Source organism: Muntiacus reevesi, chromosome 1 (genome assembly GCF_963930625.1).
Source record: "Muntiacus reevesi chromosome 1, mMunRee1.1, whole genome shotgun sequence".
NCBI lineage: Eukaryota > Metazoa > Chordata > Mammalia > Artiodactyla > Cervidae > Muntiacus > Muntiacus reevesi.
This window is the reverse complement of record NC_089249.1, coordinates 49,408,414-49,429,358: the sequence shown is the minus strand read 5'-3', so window position 1 is coordinate 49,429,358 and position 20,945 is coordinate 49,408,414. Positions and strand designations below refer to the sequence as shown.

Sequence of the window (20,945 nt, the reverse complement as noted above, 5' to 3'; positions counted from 1 at the left end):
CCCGGCGGGCTACGGTCTGTGGGGTTGCAAAGAATCAGACACAACCATGCGCACGGGCGCGCGCGCACACACACACACACACACACATAATGATCGGACACACACACACAAACACACACAGTGATCAGACACAGACACACACACACACAGTGATCGGACACAGACACACACACACAGTGATCAGACACACACACACACAGTGATCGGACACAAACACACACACACAGTGATTGGACACAGACACACACAAACACACACAGTGATCGGACACAGACACACACACACACAGTGATCGGACACAGACACACACAAACACACACAGTGATCAGACACAGGCACACACACACAGAGTGATCAGACACACACACACACACACACGCACACAGTGATCGGACACAAACACACACACACAGTGATTGGACACAAACACACACAGTGATCGGACACAGACACACACACAGTGATCGGACACAGACACACAGACACACACACACACACACACACACACAGAGTGATCGGACACAAACACACACACACACACATAGTGATTGGACACAGACACACACAAACACACACAGTGATCAGACACACACACACACAGTGATCAGACACACACACACACACACACAGTGATCGGACACAAACACACACACAGTGATCGGACACAGACACACAGACACACACACACACACACACACACACAGAGTGATCGGACACAAACACACACACACACACATAGTGATTGGACACAGACACACACAAGCACACACAGTGATCACACACACACACACAGTGATCGGACACAGACACACACACAGAGACACACACAAACACACACACAGAGTGATCAGACACACACAGTGATCAGACACAAACACACACACAGTGATCCGACACAGACACACACACACACAGTGATCAGACACACACACACACACACACAGTGATCGGACACAGACACAGACACACAGACACACACACACACACACACACACAGAGTGATCGGACACAAACACACACACACACATAGTGATTGGACACAGACACACACAAGCACACACAGTGATCACACACACACACACACAGTGATCGGACACAGACACACACACACAGACACACACAAACACACACACAGAGTGATCAGACACACACAGTGATCAGACACAAACACACACACAGTGATCCGACACAGACACACACACACACACAGTGATCAGACACACACACACACACACACACACAGTGATCGGACACAGACACAGACACACAGACACACACACACACACACAGTGATGGCCCAGAGAGGATCTACCACTTGGCGCCTGAGCCAGAAAAGGAGGTTTGCCTGGGTGGTTGGAAAGTGGAAGAAGCATGGAAACCCGCTGTCCGCCCTCTAGGAGCCAGGGTCGCAGGAGCCAGGGGGAGTGGCCCGTTGGCCCCGAGTCCCCCTTCTTCCCTAGTGGGGACAGGCAACCTGGCAAGGCCGTCTCACCTCCCATCTTGCTGTGAGGAGCAGGCTGAGGGTCCTCCTCCCGCCACCTGCTCCCAGCCAGGCCGCTGGAGATAAACTGGCATCGAGGCCCCCACAAGGACGGGGTGGGCTGAACCGGCGCTGGGGGCCGCCGATGCCGTCATTCGGAGGCCACTGAGCACCCTCATCCTGGCCTTTGAAACCCCCACCGGACTGACGCCAGGTTGCGGGAGAGATGGAGGAGGGCGTCTCTGGTTGACACCTCAGAGAGAGCCTCTCTCGCCCCCCAGTGGTGAACAGAAGCACGGCAGTCACGCTTACCCGGTCAAGGCCTCCGCCGTCGTAGTCAAAACAACTGGGATAACGCGACCCGCCAGGGTCCTGTAATCTGTGGCTGCAAACCTGCTTAGCTCAGAACGCTTCCTCCAGTGACGTCTTCCTGAGTTGATGAACGTGGAGCACTTCTCTTGCCCTTGCCTGGGTTAAGGGGCCTCCCAGAGGTCCTTGAAAGACGTGGGAAGAATCTCTGCAGGGTCCCAGAGCAAGAGCAGGGTTGGGTGGGGGTGTGGCGGGGGCGGCTGAGGATGGAACGGGTTCCCGTCTGTTGGACGTCAAAGCCTAGACTCCCTCCTGTAGGCATTTCTTCCGCTTCTGATGGGACAGACGACCCTGAGTTCTTAGGGGGGCTAGAGGTTGGGGGGGAAGGCTCTCTTCACTTTCCGAGGAGTCTGGGTGCCAAGTCCAGGCGCCTGCAAACCCAGCAGCAGACACTAGACAAAGCCGCTTAACCTCTGGAGATTTCACCGATTCACCGGTAAAAGCCAGTGTCCTGAAACAGGTGAATTTTACCTTATTTTTGCTAATACTCGGCCAAGTCAGCAAACTGCAGGAACGCCTTCAGGGCTGGTCGGTGGAGATGTGCCGTTTGCCTGCCCCACCTCACCGGGAGGGCGGGGGTCTGGTCGCGGCTGCGGGTGTGTGGGCCTGCTCCTTGGCTCTGGCTGCCCCTACTGTTGCAGGAATGAATACGGTCCATCCAGCTTCCCTTTGATTGCCTGTATACTTATGTCGTCTTTCTGTCTCCCCTACCCCCACGTCCCCATGGGACCTCAGCTTCTCCTGTCCCTGACGGAGCAGCAGAAGGTGGCGGGGACTTCATGAGGCCGTGTTCCTGTCACACACACACGCGCGCGCACACACACACACACACCCGGGAAGGAGCCTCCAGGCCCAGAGCAGATCCGTCATTCTCTCTGGGCTCCCCATGCACCTTCCCCTGAATCACTGCAGATGCTGAACAGAATCTCTGACTGTCAGAACTGCCCACCCCCGGGCCTTCCCTGGTGGTCCAATGGTTAAGATTAAGTGTTTCCACAACGCAAGGGGTTACAGGTTCGAGCCCTGGTAGGGGAACTAAGATCCCACAAACCATGAGGTGTGGCCGAAAACGTACTGCCCGCCCCCATCCCGCAGCAAGTCCCAGTGTTAGGAATAATGGGGGGTGATGGTGGTGACGGATGATGTGAACTGTTTACTGTGAGCAGGGCATTGCTCTCTTGGTTGAATCCTCAGAACTACCCTGGGAGGTGGGTATAATTATTACCCTCATTTGCAGGTGAGAAAACAGAGGCTCAGAGAGGTCGGGTGACTGACCCGGGAGACCCTCAAGCAGCTGGTGGGCAGTGGGCTACCAGTCTCCATGGCCTTCATCTTCCAGTGCTTCGAGCTGCGTGGCCCAAACCCTTCCCACCAACTAGGAGAGGCCTGCGTGGCTCCACGTGGATGCTCCTATCCATGAGGGGGCATCTCCCTTCTTAGAGATGTATCTTTAGAATGAACCACCCTGTGTTGTATTTTTATGTCCTATATTTGGTGGGCAGGGGACCATCCATGGTGCCTGGAGCGCGGGGGAACATGATCCGAATGGGTCCCTGCCCAGCTAACTGCCCAGCTAACTACCTCTCTCTCTGCCGAGGGTCGGGTTGTTCAGGAAGTGACACACACCGTATGTTTCCAGGTGGAGAGCTGAGGGTGGAGGGAGACGCTCACCCCTGATCGTGCCTTCAGCACGAGAATACAACGTGTCAGCATTTCTGAGCAAGCGACTTAGAGATTCAGGGGAGATTGTTACGTGATATTTAATTTTTGCTAAAATAAGTTTTCCCCACTCAGTGGTGGGGAAGTTTACATGTATCTTTGTATCTTCTAGTTCCTCTATATGCATGTACGTTTATGCCTATTTATATATTTATGGGTGATTGCAATCTTGATCATAGCACACACTCATATAGTTTTTTTTTTGCCCCCCTCCTCACCCAGGTAGGTATTGTGACTATTTCTTCATCCAGTTCCATAGCTGAAAGTTTAAGGTTTCCAGAAATGGCTGAATGGGCTGGGTGGAACTTTCCACAGTTGAATGTGGAGGTTAGCGAACAGTAGCTAGGACAAAGATGAGACCAGGTGTTTTATTAGGTATTTTCCTCTCTGCTGTTTCCTCTATCAGCAGAGAGGGGAGTGTCTCTGGGTGTAGTCTTGGGGCAGCCCCTGAGGCCATGCAGAACTGCCCGATGGAGAGACATGTCTTGTGACTTCGCTGCCTGGGAGAAGCCAGGGTGTCTGCTCTGTGGTGACCTAGACGGGTGGGATGCGAGTGGGTGGGAGGGAGGCTCTCCATATATACATGGAGAGGGGATCCATGTATGTACATAGCTGATTTGCTACATTGTACAGCAGAAACTTAACACTGTAAAGCAGTTACCTTCTAATTTTTTTCTTTTTTTAAATAAAAGTCAGTTAGACCTGGAGGGGACCCTGGGAGATGAGCCAGCCTACTGCCTTTCAGCTTTTTGACCTAAACCATAAGGGAAGAAATACATTTTTATAACACCACTTGGGATGCCTCATCAGTGTACCTCAAATCGATACAAGAGTTTCTGCAGACAGTGTTGACTCTCCACCACATGCCCTCCTTCTTGATACTTTTATTTTGTTCAGCACAACAGCAACAACAGAACATGCAGGTCACGACCCACAAGTGAACTTGGTGATGGGTACTGAGTTGCAAGAGAAGTTAGAAAAACTAACTTCAGGTCGGGAGGGAGGGCATGACTGGTCCAGGACCCCCAGGGGGCTGAACCTGGCTTTGCAGAGCTCATGTTGCCTCCACTGGATTAACCCAGAGGAGAGTGGCCAGCTGCTCAGAGTCCGGCGACTCAGCGGAGCCTACCTGGCTTCCCTTGCTTCATGGGTGCAGCCGTCGGGGGTCAGGGGATGGTGGGGTGGGCAGGGGGACCGTGTCTCTCAGCATTTTCCCCCCAAACAAGGGAGGTACAGTCCTCTGGGCACCCCCTGGACCTTCCACCCGTACCCGCTGGCTTCTAGAAGTTGGTCAATTTGCTAGAAGTAGGGGTTGGGTGTGCAGGTAGTGGGATGCAGAGATAGGCAGTGTGTGGCCTGTGCTTCTGGGCTGAGGCTTGGGCACTGGGGGAGGGGGCCAGGAGGCGGGGTCTCCTCCTGCCCCGCCTTCCCCTGCCAGCTGCTCCCACCCCAAGCCCCTGTGGGCCCAGGGCCACAGGCTGGCTGCCGCCTCTGCAATTGTGAATGTCTGGCGGAGTGGGGGGAGCTAACAAGGTTTTTGGGCAGAGAAACACTGCCGTGACCCCATGTGAAGAGACCTACAGCAGAGAAGAGGGAGGGAGGCTGGCTTCGTCACCATCCAGGGCACAGAGGAGGCCCCGCACAAGTCACCGCGCAGCAGGCTTTGGGTGGAATGTTGTCATATACATCCCTCAAGAGGTGGAGGCGGTGCCCGGACTGAGACAAGAAGGCCAGGGAGAAAGACAGCCAGCCAGGCCTGCCGCGTTCATGGAGTTCGGCCAGGAGGGGTGGGGAGCGTGTGCCTCGTTGAGCCACCCAGCACGGTTCCTAAGGACGCCCCTCACTCGATGTAGCCCTTGGAGTCAGCGATAAAAGTGCCTCCATGGAAAATGTTGATATGCTAGCAAGAGGGAGAAGCCATAGGTTAAACTGTTTCTGTGGGCTCAACCCAGCGCTCAGGTTGGGGTTTTTTGTTTTTGGTTTTTTTAAAAAAATATTTATTTAGCTGCACTTGGTATTCATTGTGGCATGTGAACTCTCAGTTGCGGTAAGGTGCAGTCTAGTTCCCCGACCAGGGATCGAACCCAACATTGGGAGTGCAGAGTCTTAGCCACTGGACCACCAGGAAAGTCCCCTGTGCTGGGATTTGAATTGGGACGCATGTCCTCCCTCCGCAGCAGCCCCCACCCCAACCTTCCACTTTTTGGGTGGTGAATCACATGGGTTCTAACGCCTCCGTGGGACCAGGTGGCACTTCTGCTATCCGTCTTCCGAGCGGAGAAGCACCTGTCTCCACCCCGTCGTGACCTTCCTGCCTCTCGTCCCCACAGACTTCAAGTTCGCCATGTACCCGCCGTCGATGATTGCAACTGGAAGCGTGGGGGCCGCGATCTGTGGGCTTCAGCAGGATGAGGACGTGAGCTCGCTCACCGGAGACGCCCTGGTGGATCTCCTGGCAAAGATCACCAACACCGACGTGGTAGGTGGCCCCTCTCCCTCCTCCTGGCCGAGACCAGGCGTCTCGTCCGTCCGCTTGGGGAAAGAGACAGTTGGTGGGATTGGTGATGTGTCAAAGCTTCTCTGTGGCAGCTGGCTTCTCTTTGCCGAGACCGTGGCCTCCGACATCGTACAGAATTCAGCAGGTAAGGCTGCCTCTTCAGGTTTCAGTAGCCCGTGTGCCCTCAAGATAGAGGGGAGAACTCAGCAGGCAGATCCGAGGCGGGAGGGAGGCCGCTGACTGCTTTCCTGTATGGCCCAGGCTTCCCCGCGGGTCTGATTTGTTGCTTGTTTCCATTTATGTACAATCCCCAGCCTGCCTCTCCTCCAGCGTGGAGCCTTCTCGCCTGCTCACACACGCTGAGGCTGGCAGGCAGGGCCGGAGCGGGGGGCCCCCCTGCACCACAGGGCGTGGGAGTGGAGGGCCCCCCCCACTCCCGTGAGGAGGTGTCCGCCTCCACTGACCTCAAGCCCTCGCGCCTGCCTCTCATTTCCCTTTAGTTCATTGTGATGATGGATTAAAAAGCACTTTAAAAAGAGTTAAGTGCCATGCAAACGCAAGGAACTATTATTAGCTATAGATTTTTCCATTCTGGGTGCCCCGTGGACAGTTCAGAGGCTGTAACTCTGGATGCCAGAATTTGAAGCTCTTTAGAAGAAAGAGAGGTTTGGGGGAGAAGCCAGGGTCCAGAGAGGCTCTGATTCAGCTGGTTGGAAATGACGGTCCTTAGAAGGTCCAGGCCAGGGCGATTCTACGAGGTCAGAGAGATGGAGAGGTCAGGGTCACCGGCCCGGGACTGGAACCCACAGGCTCTGACGCCCGGGCCTGGGAACCCTGCATTCCTGCCTGCTGCAGCTCCTGGGATCTTTTTGTTTGAAAAAGGCCTTTGGCTTAAAGCAACCCGGGAGAGGGGTGTCAGCTCCGAGGCCCTCTCGAGTTACCATGGAGAAGCTCAAGAATGCAAGGGACTTCGTGATGACCCCCTCTGGATGGTCAGGGGGATTCTGAGTGCCCTGCTGGGGTAATATATTGAGTTACAAGGGAGAATGTGGTTTACCAGTCTGAGGCCGGTGCCTCCTCTGGCAATGCTGGGCAGAAGGGGTAAATGTCAGCTCGGCAAAGGCTGAAGTTCTCTTGCTTTCCCCCGCACCCCCTCTGCAGATTTTGCCCCAATCTTTATTACCATCTCACGGAAATGGCACAGAGAGGGGTTCTCCTGGACTTGCTTTTCAGATGCTGCCTCCAGAGGTTTTTTGTTTTTTTGTTTTTTAATTTTGTTTATTTTTTAATTGAAGGATAGTTGTTTTACCGAATTGTGGTTTCTGCCAAAGTGGGTAAAAGAATCCACCTGCAACGCAGGAGATGCAGATTCGGTCCCTGGGTCAGGAAAATCCCCTGGAGGAGAAAATGGCAAACAAGCTTTTGAAGCATGGTTTCCCAGGTGTAGATCGAAAAGACCCTCCCAGGCAGAATGCGTTTCAAATCCTCTAGAGGAAAATCTTGGACAGAATTTATTAGGATTTATAGAAATGATATGCTTCATTCCTTTTCTGAACGTCTCCTCTTGAGGCTGCCTTGCTTAAAGGATTCCTAACCAGCATCAGACCAGCCCCTCCTCGACCCCCAGAGACAAAACATGTCAGTGACAAGAGTTTTGACCCCCGCTTCAGGCATTGTAACCTCCTTCGGATATTTACAGACATGTCCTCACGGTCTGATGGCCCCACGGGGTCTCCAACCTTCTCCGCATCTCTCTGTCACCCCTTAGTGGCTTCAGATGGACAGAGGTTGTTCCCAGGGTATCACCGGAGCTCGTGGGCTGTGCCTGGCTTTTCACGCCCGCGAACCAGTCTGTCACTTCATGCTGGAGACGCTGCTGGCCTCTTTCAGACACTATTTCACTCGGCCATTCAGACTAGGTCAATTGAGTACAGAATTTTTCTAAAAATTGCAGCTTCTAAAAATCGCAGCTATTGATGGAGATGGCACACACACATGCTTCAGTCTCACCGGTGGGCCTGGGAGTGTAACATTTTGATGTGAAATCCTGAGCACGCGTGGACCAAGTTTTCAGAGAACAGATGGAGACCTCAGGCATTTCCAGCTTCCCCTCGGATCTGCAGGCCTGGCTCCCGCTCTCCCAGGGCGTGTCTGTCCTCTGTGGCTCAGCTGTTGTGTGTGTGTGTGTCCTTGGGCACCGAGTCCTCTCTCCCATCAGTCTGGACTCTCTGGAGGGCTCTTGTTTAAAACAATATTTAATGGAGAATTATTTGACTTAATTTCAGTATTAAGTGTTCAAATGTTAGTTGCTCAGTTGTGTTCCACTCTTGGCGACCCCGTGGACTGTAGCCCACCAGGCTCCTCTGTCCATGGAATTCTCCAGGCAAGAATACTAGGGTGGGTTGCCATTTCCCTGTCTAGGGAATTTCAGTGTACAGTCGTTAAAAGAAATAGAAACAGCAGGGAGAAGTAACAGCAAATGCATCCTCTAATTGGGCTGATACCCACATCCAGACTCTTTGAACAGCACTGGGAAGTCCCGAACGACTGCAGTCCGGAGCCCCAGTTGGGAAAAGGTCCCAGGTGGTGCCTGCACCCTACGGGTGAGACTTCAGATTGCAGCTTTCAGGGCTCCCGCTCAGATCCCAGGTTGCAGACTGAGATCATCAGCTCTGGGTTTTAACTTTTTTTTTTTTTTTTTTACAATGCTGTTTGTTTCATCTTGTGAGTCATAGTCTGGAGAGCCCTGGGGGCAGGCTGTCACCTTGTGAGCAAGGCAACACGAATGAGCGAGGCACCAGACCCGAGGCAAGCGTGGGAGAAGCCCGGGGGTGGGTGACACGTGGAAAATGAAAGATGAGCTTCCTGTGTTCAAGGAACTCAGCGAGTGTGTGGAGAATCAACAGTAAAATGCCTAAACTCCCAGCAGATGAAGAGCAAATGAGTGGACGCTAAGCCAGTGTGAGGAACTAGAGGCGTAGTAGGAAATCAGCCTGCGTACAGGACTCTCCGGGCCTAATGTGAAACTCAGGGAAAAGCATCAAGTTTCATCACTTGATGATAGAAAATGTCCTTTGGATGGAGAAAGAAAATATGGTCTGTACATGCCATGGTCTATTGTTCACCCTTAAAAAGAAATGAAATTCCGATGTATGCTACAATGTGGGTGTGCCTTGGACCTGTTAAGCGAAACAAGCCAGATACCAAAAGACCAAATGTGATTCCACTTACCTAGAGTAGTTGAATCCATAAGGACAGAACGTGGGATAGAGGTTCCCAGGGACCAGAGGGTGGGGGAAGGGGGAGAGTGGTTGTTGATGTAAAGATCTGGAGAGGGTGATGGTCACACAACACAGTGAAGGAACTTAAAGCTAACACACTGCATTTAAAAGAGTTGAAGATGGTCAGTGTTAGGTGGTGTATATGGGGTTGGCCAAAAAAGGTCATTCAGGGTTTTCTGTAAGAGCATATGGACAAACCTGAGTGAAATTTTTGGCCAAGCCAATGTTTTGCCTTCACAAAAAGTTGTGGCTGTAGATGTAGACCCTCGGACCACATTGAAGGCCCCAGGGGTTTGCATTGAGTCCTCCCGCGGGGAAGCCAGGCGCTCTGACCACCATGTGCCCCACGGGCCCTGATGCTCAGACAGCTAGGAAATCGGGGTGCGTTGGCCTCTGACTCCAGGGTCCCCGCAGCTGTGTGTCAGCCTTGTGCACCCGGAGATCCCGGACCAGCTGCTGGTGTCCTCTCTCCGTAGGTTGTCACAGATCCGGCTGCGGAAAGAGGGTCCCCTCGACTCCCCTACCCCAGGACAGCCAGACCCACCTCTCTGGCTCCTTGGCCGGCGGCAGTGAGCTTTGATAGGAGGGACGCACACGGCTGTAGAAAGCCGTGTTCTGTTGCTCACTCTGGTTGCCAAAATAAACCGGAACGCTTCATGCCAAAGAGAAAGCTGAGTGAGAAGGCTGACAGTTTTACAGGGAATAGAAGTCTCAGAGGGTGGTGTATTTTAAGTAGTCTTTCCTTCCACTCATGAGGGTTGCTAAAAACAGACACCAGCCAGAGAGGCCATGCTGGCTTTGGGGGACCGTCCACCGGGGCTTCCGTTGCCAGGGGTCTGCTAGCGAAGGGAGAACCGACTGGGCCACTTCCCTGGCAGAATCGGGGTTCCTCTTCCGTCCCCTCGGCATCCTGCTCCACTTGGCGCCCGCCTTTATCTCCTTGTTCACTTGTCTATAGACTCTTGAATGAGACCCAACTTTGACTCAGTCCTTTCTCTCCGTATCCCCTGGCAGAATCATCGGGGAATGATGCTGGGGTGGGGGGAGGAAGGGAAAGGGGACAAAGAGCTGGCAGGTGGATGTTGAGTGTGTTTCCCCGGCTCTGGTCTCCCCAGGTCTCTTGGAAAGTGAAAGAGGACTTAGCATGTCAGGGTCCCCCGAGTTTTACCTGGCTTTCTCTTAGAGCGAGTCACTTCACTGTCACGTGACACCAGTTTCCTAAATCCCTAATGAGCGAGTAGAATGGGGTTCACAGGCCTTGAAAATGTGAAGTTATTGGAAGATAGTTAACAGAACAGGTATGGACTCAAGTCAATACCCTGTTCTACCTAGATGATACCAAAAGTCTGTTGCATTCTTTTTTTAAGATTTTCTTTTTTAATGTGGACCAGTTTTAAAGTCTTTATTGAGTTTGTCACAACATTGCTTCTGTTTTATGTTTCGCTTTTTTGGCTGTGAGGCATGTGGGATCTTAGTTCCTGAACTAGGGATCGAACCCAGGTTCCCTGAATTGGAAGGCAAAGTGCCAATCAGTTGAGACTCAAAGTCTCAATCTCAAAGTTCTGGTTCCACTGGACCACCAGGGAAGCCCCTCTGTCTCAGTCTCAAATAGCTCCCAGAGAAGTTCCAGGACATCCCTCCCCCTAGGGTTATCCTGGCATATTAGCATCCTATTGTCTGTGAGCTATTGCAAAACAACCTGCAGTGCCAGGGGAGATGCGATTAAGACTGGGCTTCCCAGGAGGCTCCGTGTTAAAGAATCCCACTGCCAGTGCAGTCGGCGCAGGAGATGTGGGTTTGATCCCTGGGTCGGGAAGATTCTCCTGGAGGAGGAAATGACTGCCCACTCCAGTATTCTTGCCTGGAAAATTCCATGGACAGAGGGGCCTGGCGGACTACAGCCCGTGGGGTCGCACAGAGTTGGACGCAACTGACGTCATCTTGGTCCCCGGAGCCTTCGCGAGCACACCTTCCCCGGAGACCTCTGTGTTCCCGAGACTTGCCTTTCGTGGACGAGACCGGGTCTGTGTGGTCAGGGGCCTCCCGAAGAGTGGCTGGAGGAAGGGAAGCCGGGGGCGGGGCGGCAGAGGAAGCAGAGTTGGAGCTGACGCTTCCCCGCGCGCCTGCCTGATTTTCACTGCGGGCCTCATTTGGTATTCAAGGAAATAAGCCCAACAGGCTGCGAAGAAAGGAAGAATGAGATAGTTTCCTAAGTTGTCTGTGCCTGAGTTGGCCGCGGGTCTGGGGCTCATTCAGCCCTTTGTCCCCCCGTTGAGTGCAGTGCGTGTGTGGTGACAATGCCCTGATGCAGCGACACTGGGGGCCGATGGTAACAGTTCCGCAGCCCATTCACCGAGGCCGAGGAGGGTGCAGGGCGCGGGGCTGGAGCCAGCAAGCGGAGGAAGTCGGGGCCCGGGGGACGGCGCCCGGCATCACAAACGCGGCTGTCAGGGCTCCGGGCCGGGGCAGGCAGGGGGAGGGGGCCCAGCCTCGTGGGGCTGGAGGCCTGCCCGACCCCCAGCGCTGGGGAGTGCCACCTGTCCAGGCTGACAGACGAGCATTATGGCCCTCCTTCTAATCAGCTTAATTTGGGGCATCTCGACACAATGGCTGGTGCTTTTGGAGGCTGCTGAGGAGCAGAGGGCCCCGGGGCGTCTTTTCATCTGAGGCCCTGTCGTGGGGGTTTTCCAGGCCGCTCTTGGGCTGTGTCTGCCTTTCCTGGAGATTCTCTGGTCTGTCTTTCCTTGGAACCTGGAAGGAGCAGAGAGGTGCAGTGGGAAGAGAGTTCTGGAATAGGAAGCTTGCCCTCTGAAGGCCGGGTTTAACTTCTGACTACATGTGCCTGGGGGACGAGCCAGCTCCAGTTCGGTTCTCTAAGCTGGGAAGCGAGGGCTGCTGGCTGTTACAGTCCCCCTGGAGCCCCTAGTCCTCAGATTCTGTAAGGATCTATGTGTATCACCCCCAAGAACCCGGCCCAGGAAAACCCTGCCGTCACTCTCCTCCAGCTTTGCCTCTTGTTCCCTTCAGGCTCCGCAGCTTGTCCCCGGTCTGTTTGTCTGTCTCCATCCACAGGCTTGGCCTCCTCCCTCTGGGTCACACCCTCCACCCTGGTCCCCGCTGGGGAGATTGAGAGCCCCTTGGGCAGGATGGGGCTGGGGGGACTGGGTGGGGGTTCAGGTCTGCTGCAGGTGGGGGTACCAGCCCACCCGCCCTCCCAGCTTCACTTGCCAGCAGCTCACAGGAAATTCTCACAGTCTTAGGAAGTCCACCAAGGGGAAGGGCTCCTGCCATGCTGAAGGAAGGTGTTAAAATGCAGGGAGTGGGGAATTCCCTGGAGGTCCAGTGGTTAAGACTCTGCACTTCCACTGCAGAGAGCACAGGTTCTATCCCTGGTCTGGTAACTTAAGATCCCACATGCTGCATGGCCAGAAAAATCTATAGGAAAGAAGTGCAGGGCATGAACTCCGTTCTCCAGGAAGAGGGAGGCTGATTTCTTACCTTCATGCCACTGTCAGAGAACATCGGCATCCTTTATGCAAAATGAGCTCTTGCCCTCTGGTAGGTTTTCATCTAGCCAAGAGCGACAGGTCCCACAGTTGAAACTCGGATGCTGTCAGCAGTGGAACCAGAGGAGGGTCAGAGTGCTTCCTAGGAATGGGGGACACAATTGACCCCTGAGAGCCTTCGCTTCCTGCTCCATCCTCATTGCTGGGACAACTGCTATGGTCCTTCCTTTTCTCTTGAAGTAAGACGTATCAAAGAGGAAGAGCTGGCCACTGTCAAAAATGGTTACATTGACTGGAGGAAGGAGAGTCTGTGTTTTGTGTGAAATCTTTCTTCATTTTATTCAAGAAAACGGTTTGGGGCTGCAAGTTACATAAATATGACGTTCGATGCCTGTGTTATCTCGAAGTCCCGTAGAAGTGACTGCCTGGTGTACCAGCCCCGCCCCGAAGGACTTTCTCAGAACTGTTCCTTTAGGGTCTCAGGCTGCTGGGAGGGAAACCTGAATACCAGGAAGAGCAGGCACCTGGGTGACCCCCAGGGAGACTGTCCTTGGCCCCCTACCAAGCTGCTTAGCTCTCTGGAGCCCCATCCCCCTGTTCAGAGGACCGCCTGTCTCAGCTGCTGGTGTGGCTAATGCAGAAATTATTGTGGCATCCTGGGTTCATCATGTTGCTGGGTGGCAGTTGTGTTGATGCAGAAGCAGAATCACAGAGGAAGGAAAGTCGACGGTTGGCGGGGATCTTCTTAGGGGACCAGCCAGAGCAGTTTTGACTGTCGTCAGTCTTTGCCTTGTTAACCTGATGCGAAGAGTGAACTCACTGGAAAAGACCCTGATGCTGGGAAAGACTGAGGGCAGGAGGAGGAGAGGGCGACAGAGGATGAGATGGTTGGATGGCATCACTGACTCAATGGACATGACTTTGAGCAGACTCCAGGAGATAGTGAAGGATGGGGAAACCTGGCGTGCTGCAGTCCATGGGGTTGCAAAGAGTCAGCCTCCCTGCTGGACGTTCCATCCCCAGTGCCTGTCCCACTGCCCCCGTCACCTGTCGTGAGCAAATGCTCACTCGTACCTCATTTCAGAGAAACCTCAGAAATTCTTTCAGATTCCAAGACTTCCTCTTTGTAACGAATGATTAGAGCTTCATCTAGATATCTCCATTGATCCTCCCTCTGTGAGCATCTCCCGAGCCTTACTTTACAAATGAGGAAACCAAGGACAGAGAAGGAGAATAACTCAGCGGTGCCCACAAGTCTGGCCATGGGAACAGCAGATGCCACCTCCTCTGTCCCTCTTCACTCATTCTGAGTGGTATTTCATATCTGCTCTCAGCGCTGGGTCTGCTGTCGCTCCAAATGTTAATTTTCCTAAAAAGCTGTGGTTTAACAGTGTACGGTGGCTGAGAGATACAAAAGGAAAATATGGGGGCATGGAAACTTTCCTAGGAGCTCCAACATTATTTTAGATCTTTGGAAAATAGAGATAATGCCTGTGTGCTTGGCAGACTGCAACCTCTGGGCAGTGAAAATTGCATGGTGGACCAAACACAGGGGGAACATACATGAAACTGTGGAAAGACCCAGGCAGAGTGGAGTTCACATATTTTCCATACGTTTACAAGAGTGCCAGGAAACCAAGCTTGATGAGTAGAGAGGTCGGGAGGTGCTGAGTTGGTCGAAAAGTCCATTCAGATTTTTCCTTAACATTTTACGGGAAAAGCCGAATGAACCTTTTGGCCTACCCAGTATCTGCTACGAACAGTTACTTCAGCTCACACCCCGGTTGCTAGCGCCAACCACCGTCCCACCCTGATGACACCCGTTAATTACTGCCGTGTCAATGTCACCCAGTTTAGAGGAGCTCCTGCCTGGGGCTGACATACCCTGAATCTTCCCTACCAAATATAGACTAATCTCAAAGCAGTGCTGCAGCTTTTTCTTTTCGCTTTCTCCCGAATTAGACGGCTCAAGTGTCCAGAACTTGGTAAACACTGTGTGTTGTATTTTTTGAGAGTTAAGGGAATGGTAAATAAGCGGACAGACAAATTGGCTTGTTTATGAGCATTGCTGCAGTGGCTATGCGGCTCAGAATAGTTTAGTCCTTTCGCTTATATCTGCCTGTCCCTCGGGTGGTCTAGCGTTGTCACACTGTCTGGAGGGCTCACCTTCCCCTTTGCACCTTCCCCTTCTCACCACGCAGTGTCCCTAAGCAGGAGGCATCTCGCTGGTCCTTGAGTTACCAGGTGCTACATGGCTGTAAATGGCCCCTCGCCTTGACCAGCGCTGCCTGGGCTTCTGCTAAAACGCAGATTCTGAGATGCGGCTGGTTCGGAGAGAGCTGAGAATTGCGTTTCTAACTAGCTCCCAGGTGATGCGGATGCTGCCGGCCTATGTAGCCCACTTGGAGTGGTTCCCTGGCCACCAGGAGGACGCACCTCTTGTACATGTTGACTTTCTTTCTACTGGAAGTGGAGAAGGACATGGCAGCCCACTCCAGTATTCTTGCCTGGGAAATCGCATGGACAGAGGGGCCTGGCAGGCTGGAGTCCAGGGGGTCGCAAGAGTCAGAAACGACTTAGTGACTAAACCACCACCACCTACTGGAGTGTGGAGATGGGCGGGCTTGAATCGTGTGTGTTCTCTTTGTTGATTGCTCTGTGTCCTGTTACCCTTGCTAACGGCTCTGGTCTCCTTGCTTCTCCCTTCTAGGATTGCCTCAAAGCCTGCCAGGAGCAGATTGAGGTGGTGCTGCTGAATAGCCTGCAGCAGTACCGTCAGGACCAGGGCGATGGATCCAAGTCGGAGGATGAGCTGGACCAAGCCAGCACCCCTACGGATGTTCGGGATATCGACCTGTGAGGATGTGGGGCGGGCCAAATGGGAGGGGTGCGTCCAATCTGCTCTCTCCTTCTCTCTGGTTGTATTTGGCTCTCTTACGTTTTAGGATGAAACTTTAAAAAAAAAAAATTCTGCCCCCACCTAGATTCTATTGAAAGATCTTTTAGAAGTGAGAGATAAAGGTCCTATAAAAACGAAATCATTACAAGCATTTGGTGCCTATTTGAAGTACAACAGAAGGGAATCCCTTATATATGCCAACAGTTACTGTTTGATGTTAAAAGTCATAGTAACATGCTTACAGGAAAACCTGCAGAGTAGCTAGAGAAAAATATACGCCTGCACTATGGGAACAAGTTAGAGACTTTTTTTTTTTTCCATGTTATGAACTAGCACGTATGTACCCCTGTTAGGATAATTTGGAAGAACTGCGGATGCCATGTATGGCAGGATTGGATTGCGAAGCAATGAACTTGAGAAGGAATTAGAAATAAAGGAGGGACAGGATGGGGAGGGAGTGATGAATAATCTCAGCGCAATCGAACCATTTTGGATGGAGAAGCGCCCGACTCCCAACCAACTGTTTATTGCTAAGTCAGGACCGATGCTGGGTCTCTAGTGACAAGTCTTGCTGTCTGCAGTAGCTGCTACCTAAAAGAGATGTTCTGTTTTGCCCGTTGGACACAGGTGATTGGATCCTGGGTTTCTCATGTTTTTCGATACCTTGCTTCTTCTTCCAAACTTGGTTCGTTGCAGATACCACCCCATTTTTATCTTAAAGGGGCAATCTAGCTATGGGCCATCCCACAAACTCCGTGAAATGGAGGCAGATGGAGCCCCAGGGTGGGATCTGGAACTTTTTTTTTTCTCCTGAGGTGTTCAAGAGAGTAATGTGACCTTGGCATCCCTCATTAGGAAAAAAAAAAACTAATTTTTTTTGGTGCTGATTGGCATGTCCGGTCCACAGGTGAGCGTTGGTATAAACCATTCCATTCGAAAAGCACTTTGAAAAATTGTTCCCGAGGGGGTAGATGGATTGGTTTATGCAAATCATACAGACTAGAGGCCTCCTTCCTCCTCCTGTGTCCCCTCCCCTCTTGCCCCCCACCTTCCGGTCAGGTTGCTGTCCTGTATCCAACACTCTCTGGGTTCCCCTCCAGGGACTCAAGACACATCCCCTTCCGCTGAAATCCCTATGACAACATTCCTAAAAGCAGAGATCTGTAACCATTTTGATGGCACACAAGGATCTTAATTCCCACCTCTATACTTCCCCTTTGGACATGGAAAGAAGCATGATTGCTGGTGCAAAGACAGACAGCGGGTCATCCGTGTGGCATTTTGTTCCCATTTCCGTTTTGTTTCTTTTGTCGTTGATTTCATTGCAAAGTTGCATTCAGCGTACTTGAACTTCTTTTTTTCCTCTCCACGTCTTAGAGGCATTCAGTTAGCAGAGAGGTTGATGCACCAACTTTTTTTTTTTTTTGCACAATTATAATTGACAGGTAATGAAGCTATTAAAATATTTGCCTTTTTAAGTAAAAAAAAAATAAGATCAGAACAAGGCTACTCTGAAGAATTATTTTATACGCAGATTTTGCCTTGTTTCATAGTATGGAGGGTTTAAGATGGAGAAAAATCTAAGGGTCTCTTATTTTTCATTTTATTATGTTCAGTTTTTTATTATTTTTTTTTTTTTTGCGCTGCTAAGAAGCTAAGATCATTCATCGTTATCCACATTAACAGTACCTAGCTGTAATGTTTCACCGAGTGTGCTGCTATTATATAAACATTTTTATAATATATTATTTTACTGCTTAAACTTCCAAGTCCTGAAGTAGTTGGTTGAGATAGGAGTTCTTCGTACTGGAAAAGCCCTCTTCCATACATCGTGTGTTTTCTTCTGGTTGCATATTCATGGGTTTTTTTTTTTTCCCTCTCTGATCACATCCTTCAAAGACAGAGTATTCTTTACCTCAGGTTTACTGGACAAAATCAATAGCTACGAAAGAAAATGGTTCACATTTTTGTTTCCATTAATACCTCACAACCGTACAGTTTCTGCTTGGGAGCCCATCAGTTAGGGAAGGCGGAGGGGGGGAGGGGGCCACAGCCTCTCCCCGATGGAAGGTAAGGGTCTCACGCCCAGAGACCTCCTCAGCGGTGAAGGTCATCAGGCTTCCATTCTGACTCCGGTATCCTCATCATGATGGAAAAAATGCAATTGGACCAAGGGATTTCCCCTCCCCCGCGAGGCCGACACACAGCGCTGAGGGATGCAGTGTGCTGGGCACGCAGCATCTGCACTTGGGTACCAGACAATTCCAGCAGGCTGTTTGTTCAGAGAGCCTCATCGGGCGGGCCTTTCTAAAGCACACCTGCTTCCAGTTCTTTCACCTGGGAGGTTTCCCTTCTTTCGGCATGTTTCTCTCTCTCGCAAGTTTCTCTCTCCTGGATGCTGGCAGCCACTCCCCCCACCCCGGCCCCTTCCCCCTTCAGGACGATCTCAGAGGGTTTCCTAGGTCTGAACCTGCGGCAGGCAGGGTTGCCATGGGAACTGCTCCCACCTGTCTGGCCTGTGACAGGCAAAATGCTGGGGCAAGGGCGTGGTCCTCGCTGAGTGGCATTGAATGGTTTTCAGGTTTTAAATCGTGTGCTGAATTGGCATGATCGGGAAAACGGGTCGGGGTGAGTATCGGATCGGTGGTTGAAGGCAGGTGGGCAGGCTGCTTCTGTCCAGAGATGGAATCCCAGGTGAGTCAGGCTCCGTTGACGTGGGTTAGAAGGGTTTCAGGACTCGGTGAGTTACGTGATCCTGAGATGCTCAGGATTCCTGGTGGGCCAGTGGGCGGTGAATTCTGAGGTTTGGAGGAGAAAGGTTGAGCGGCCTGTGTTTTATCAAGAGGCCATCCTGCGTAGGCTGCTCTTCTGGGCAAACCGGGGTTGGGGGGTGGTCTGTGTGGTGGAGACAAGCATGGGCCCTAGAGTTCTTGAGACTCTTGGGACCTAAAGAGAAAGGGAGGTACAGATCCCTCTAACAGTGACCAGCTGCTCAGCTCAAACGGGAGCAGCGAGTGAGAGGAATAAGGGACGAGACAGGCCAGCAGATCCCCCTGCGGCCTCTCACTCTCCACTTTCCCTGGAGCCCTAAGGGTTCCTGGGACCTTCTAGCTTTTTCTCCTTTTCCGCCTTGTGCCTAGCGTGATGGGAGGCGTAGGGTTGCAGGTGGGAAGGGTGCTAGGTAGCTTCTGCTTTCCTGTCTGCTCCTTCCTTACACAAAAGACGGGCCCCGGGCATTGTTGAACTGTCCTGTGCACTCTCCTCGGATCTTGGATCTTGGTTTTCTCGGTAGGAGTTTCTGTCCCAGAGGAGTTCAGGTGCATTTCTTTTTTTTTTTCTTTTTTTTCTCTTTCCTCCCATGAAGGAGGTTCCAACCTATTCTGGATTTTTCCTACCTTGTCGTCGTATCTCTCCTTCACTTTGTTCTCTTTATGTTTTTTTTCTTCTTCTTTTTTTGGTTGTTTGTTTTTTCTCCATCAGTGGGGACTGATTGTTCCCCTCGCCGGCCAAATTTTGTTCCTTCCCCTATTTTGGCCAAATCCTAGGGGGTGAAAATCCTCGTATGCCAAAAATATATGCTGAACATAAGTCAGTTCCATGTCGGTTGTTCATCGCAGCCGAGAAGCCTGCAGGTGGGGGCAGGGGATGGGTGCCTCAGCAGACTGCACCCCCCACTTCCAGACTGAGAGAAGGGGCTTTTGTCCACGGAGGCTGTCCTCTGGAACTGTCCCCACCCCACTGAGCAGCCACTGTTCCCCAGCCAGGTCCCCCTTGGACGGTGGGCTGTTCAGAGGCCCCATCCTGCCTCCTGTCCTCACTGGAGTCGGGCATGTGTGACTCGGGAGGGGCGGCCCTTGGCTGCGGGCATCGGGGTCTTCCCTTCCGAGGAGGCTGCCACCCACCCCTGAGGGTCCCAGGAGACCTGGGACTGCCGGATGAGGGTGGCGGCAGGACTGGATGACTTTTTCTCAAAGAGGGCAGCAGACTGTTCTCCCCATGGGCCACGGGGGGGACAGGGCTGGGAGAAGAAACAGACGTGCACCTTATATCATGTAAATATACTGATTTTTCTAGTTCAAGAAGAGAGAATTATTGGTAGAGTGGGAATGGGAGATAAGAATGGGCAGGAAATCTTGAGTAAGCCAGCTGGCTTCTAAGCCAAAAGGGTTCCTCCGTGTTTATCTTTGAGACAGTCCAACCCCAAGAATAGCTTTAAAAGGGAAATCAGTGCTGAGACGGTGAAGTCCCTTACCCAACATGCGCCCTGTAGCTTTAGAACGAACGCAGGCTCCTCCGCTGTGGGCTCGGCGTGGTTTCCGTCACCCGTTGGTGTGAAACAAGGCGGGAAATTCATTAGGATGTTCATGGCTTCTTCATCCCATCCGGCTTTTCCTGGTTCTGGATTCTAATAAGCAACCCGGAACAGTCTCTTTCCTCCAGAACCACTGTTCTGCATCCCGGTGTCTCTGCTTCTAGCCTCGCCTGGACCCTCAGACCCGTTTCTTGGCTTAGGTTTCCGGAAGCCTTCGGCAGACGTGTACACGCGCGCTCTTGCTGTCGCATTTTTTCCTTTGCCTGCAGCCTACTTTGGGGGGAAGAAAAGTGCCTTACTGACTGTAGCTATTACAGTAGCCAGTGTATTTTCACAGATGCCTTTCCTTTCTTTTTTTTTTAAGTTGGTTCTGTTTCTTACTGCTCACCACCTCTGAAATCCCCAGCGTGTCACGGGGCCATTGGATTTTTTCCATTATGTTCATTACCCTTGTACCATGTACCTCAGATCTCTCTCTCTCAGTTACAGTTTCTCGTCCTCGACTTTCTTTTATTATTATTATATTTCTTTTTTTTTTTTGCTTTAAACGAGTGTGATGCCATATCGAGTCAATGTTAATCTCTCACCATGTACTCTATAAGAGGTGTGGGTGTTTATTTGGTCGGCGTGCGAGCAAGTGCTAAAGTAGCATGACCAGTATACACGGAAGGTTTTTAGGAAGTATGGGAAAAAAAATGTTGTATTGGCTATGATGGTGACGTGGTATAGTCAAGCTGCCTTTTCTGAGGTCCTATCTTTTCAGTGTTAAGTGATTTTTAAAAATAATAACCTGTTTTTCTGACTAGCTTAAAGATGGATTTGAATATGGTTCTGGATGCAATTAGATTATGCTATTTGGACAATAAACTCACTTTGACCTAA

General features: G+C 51.8%; 1 protein-coding gene across 1 annotated transcript in view; it reads left to right on the top strand.

The window, feature by feature from the left end:
• CCND2 (cyclin D2) overlaps positions 1 to 20,945 on the top strand; it is a 29,621-nt gene extending 8,676 nt beyond the window's left edge. The window contains exons 4-5 of the mRNA XM_065942634.1: positions 5,899 to 6,047; positions 15,563 to 20,945. Of these exons, the coding sequence (XP_065798706.1) occupies positions 5,899 to 6,047; positions 15,563 to 15,712 (299 nt within the window). The 3' untranslated portion in view covers positions 15,713 to 20,945. The remainder of the gene's footprint in view (positions 1 to 5,898; positions 6,048 to 15,562) is intronic.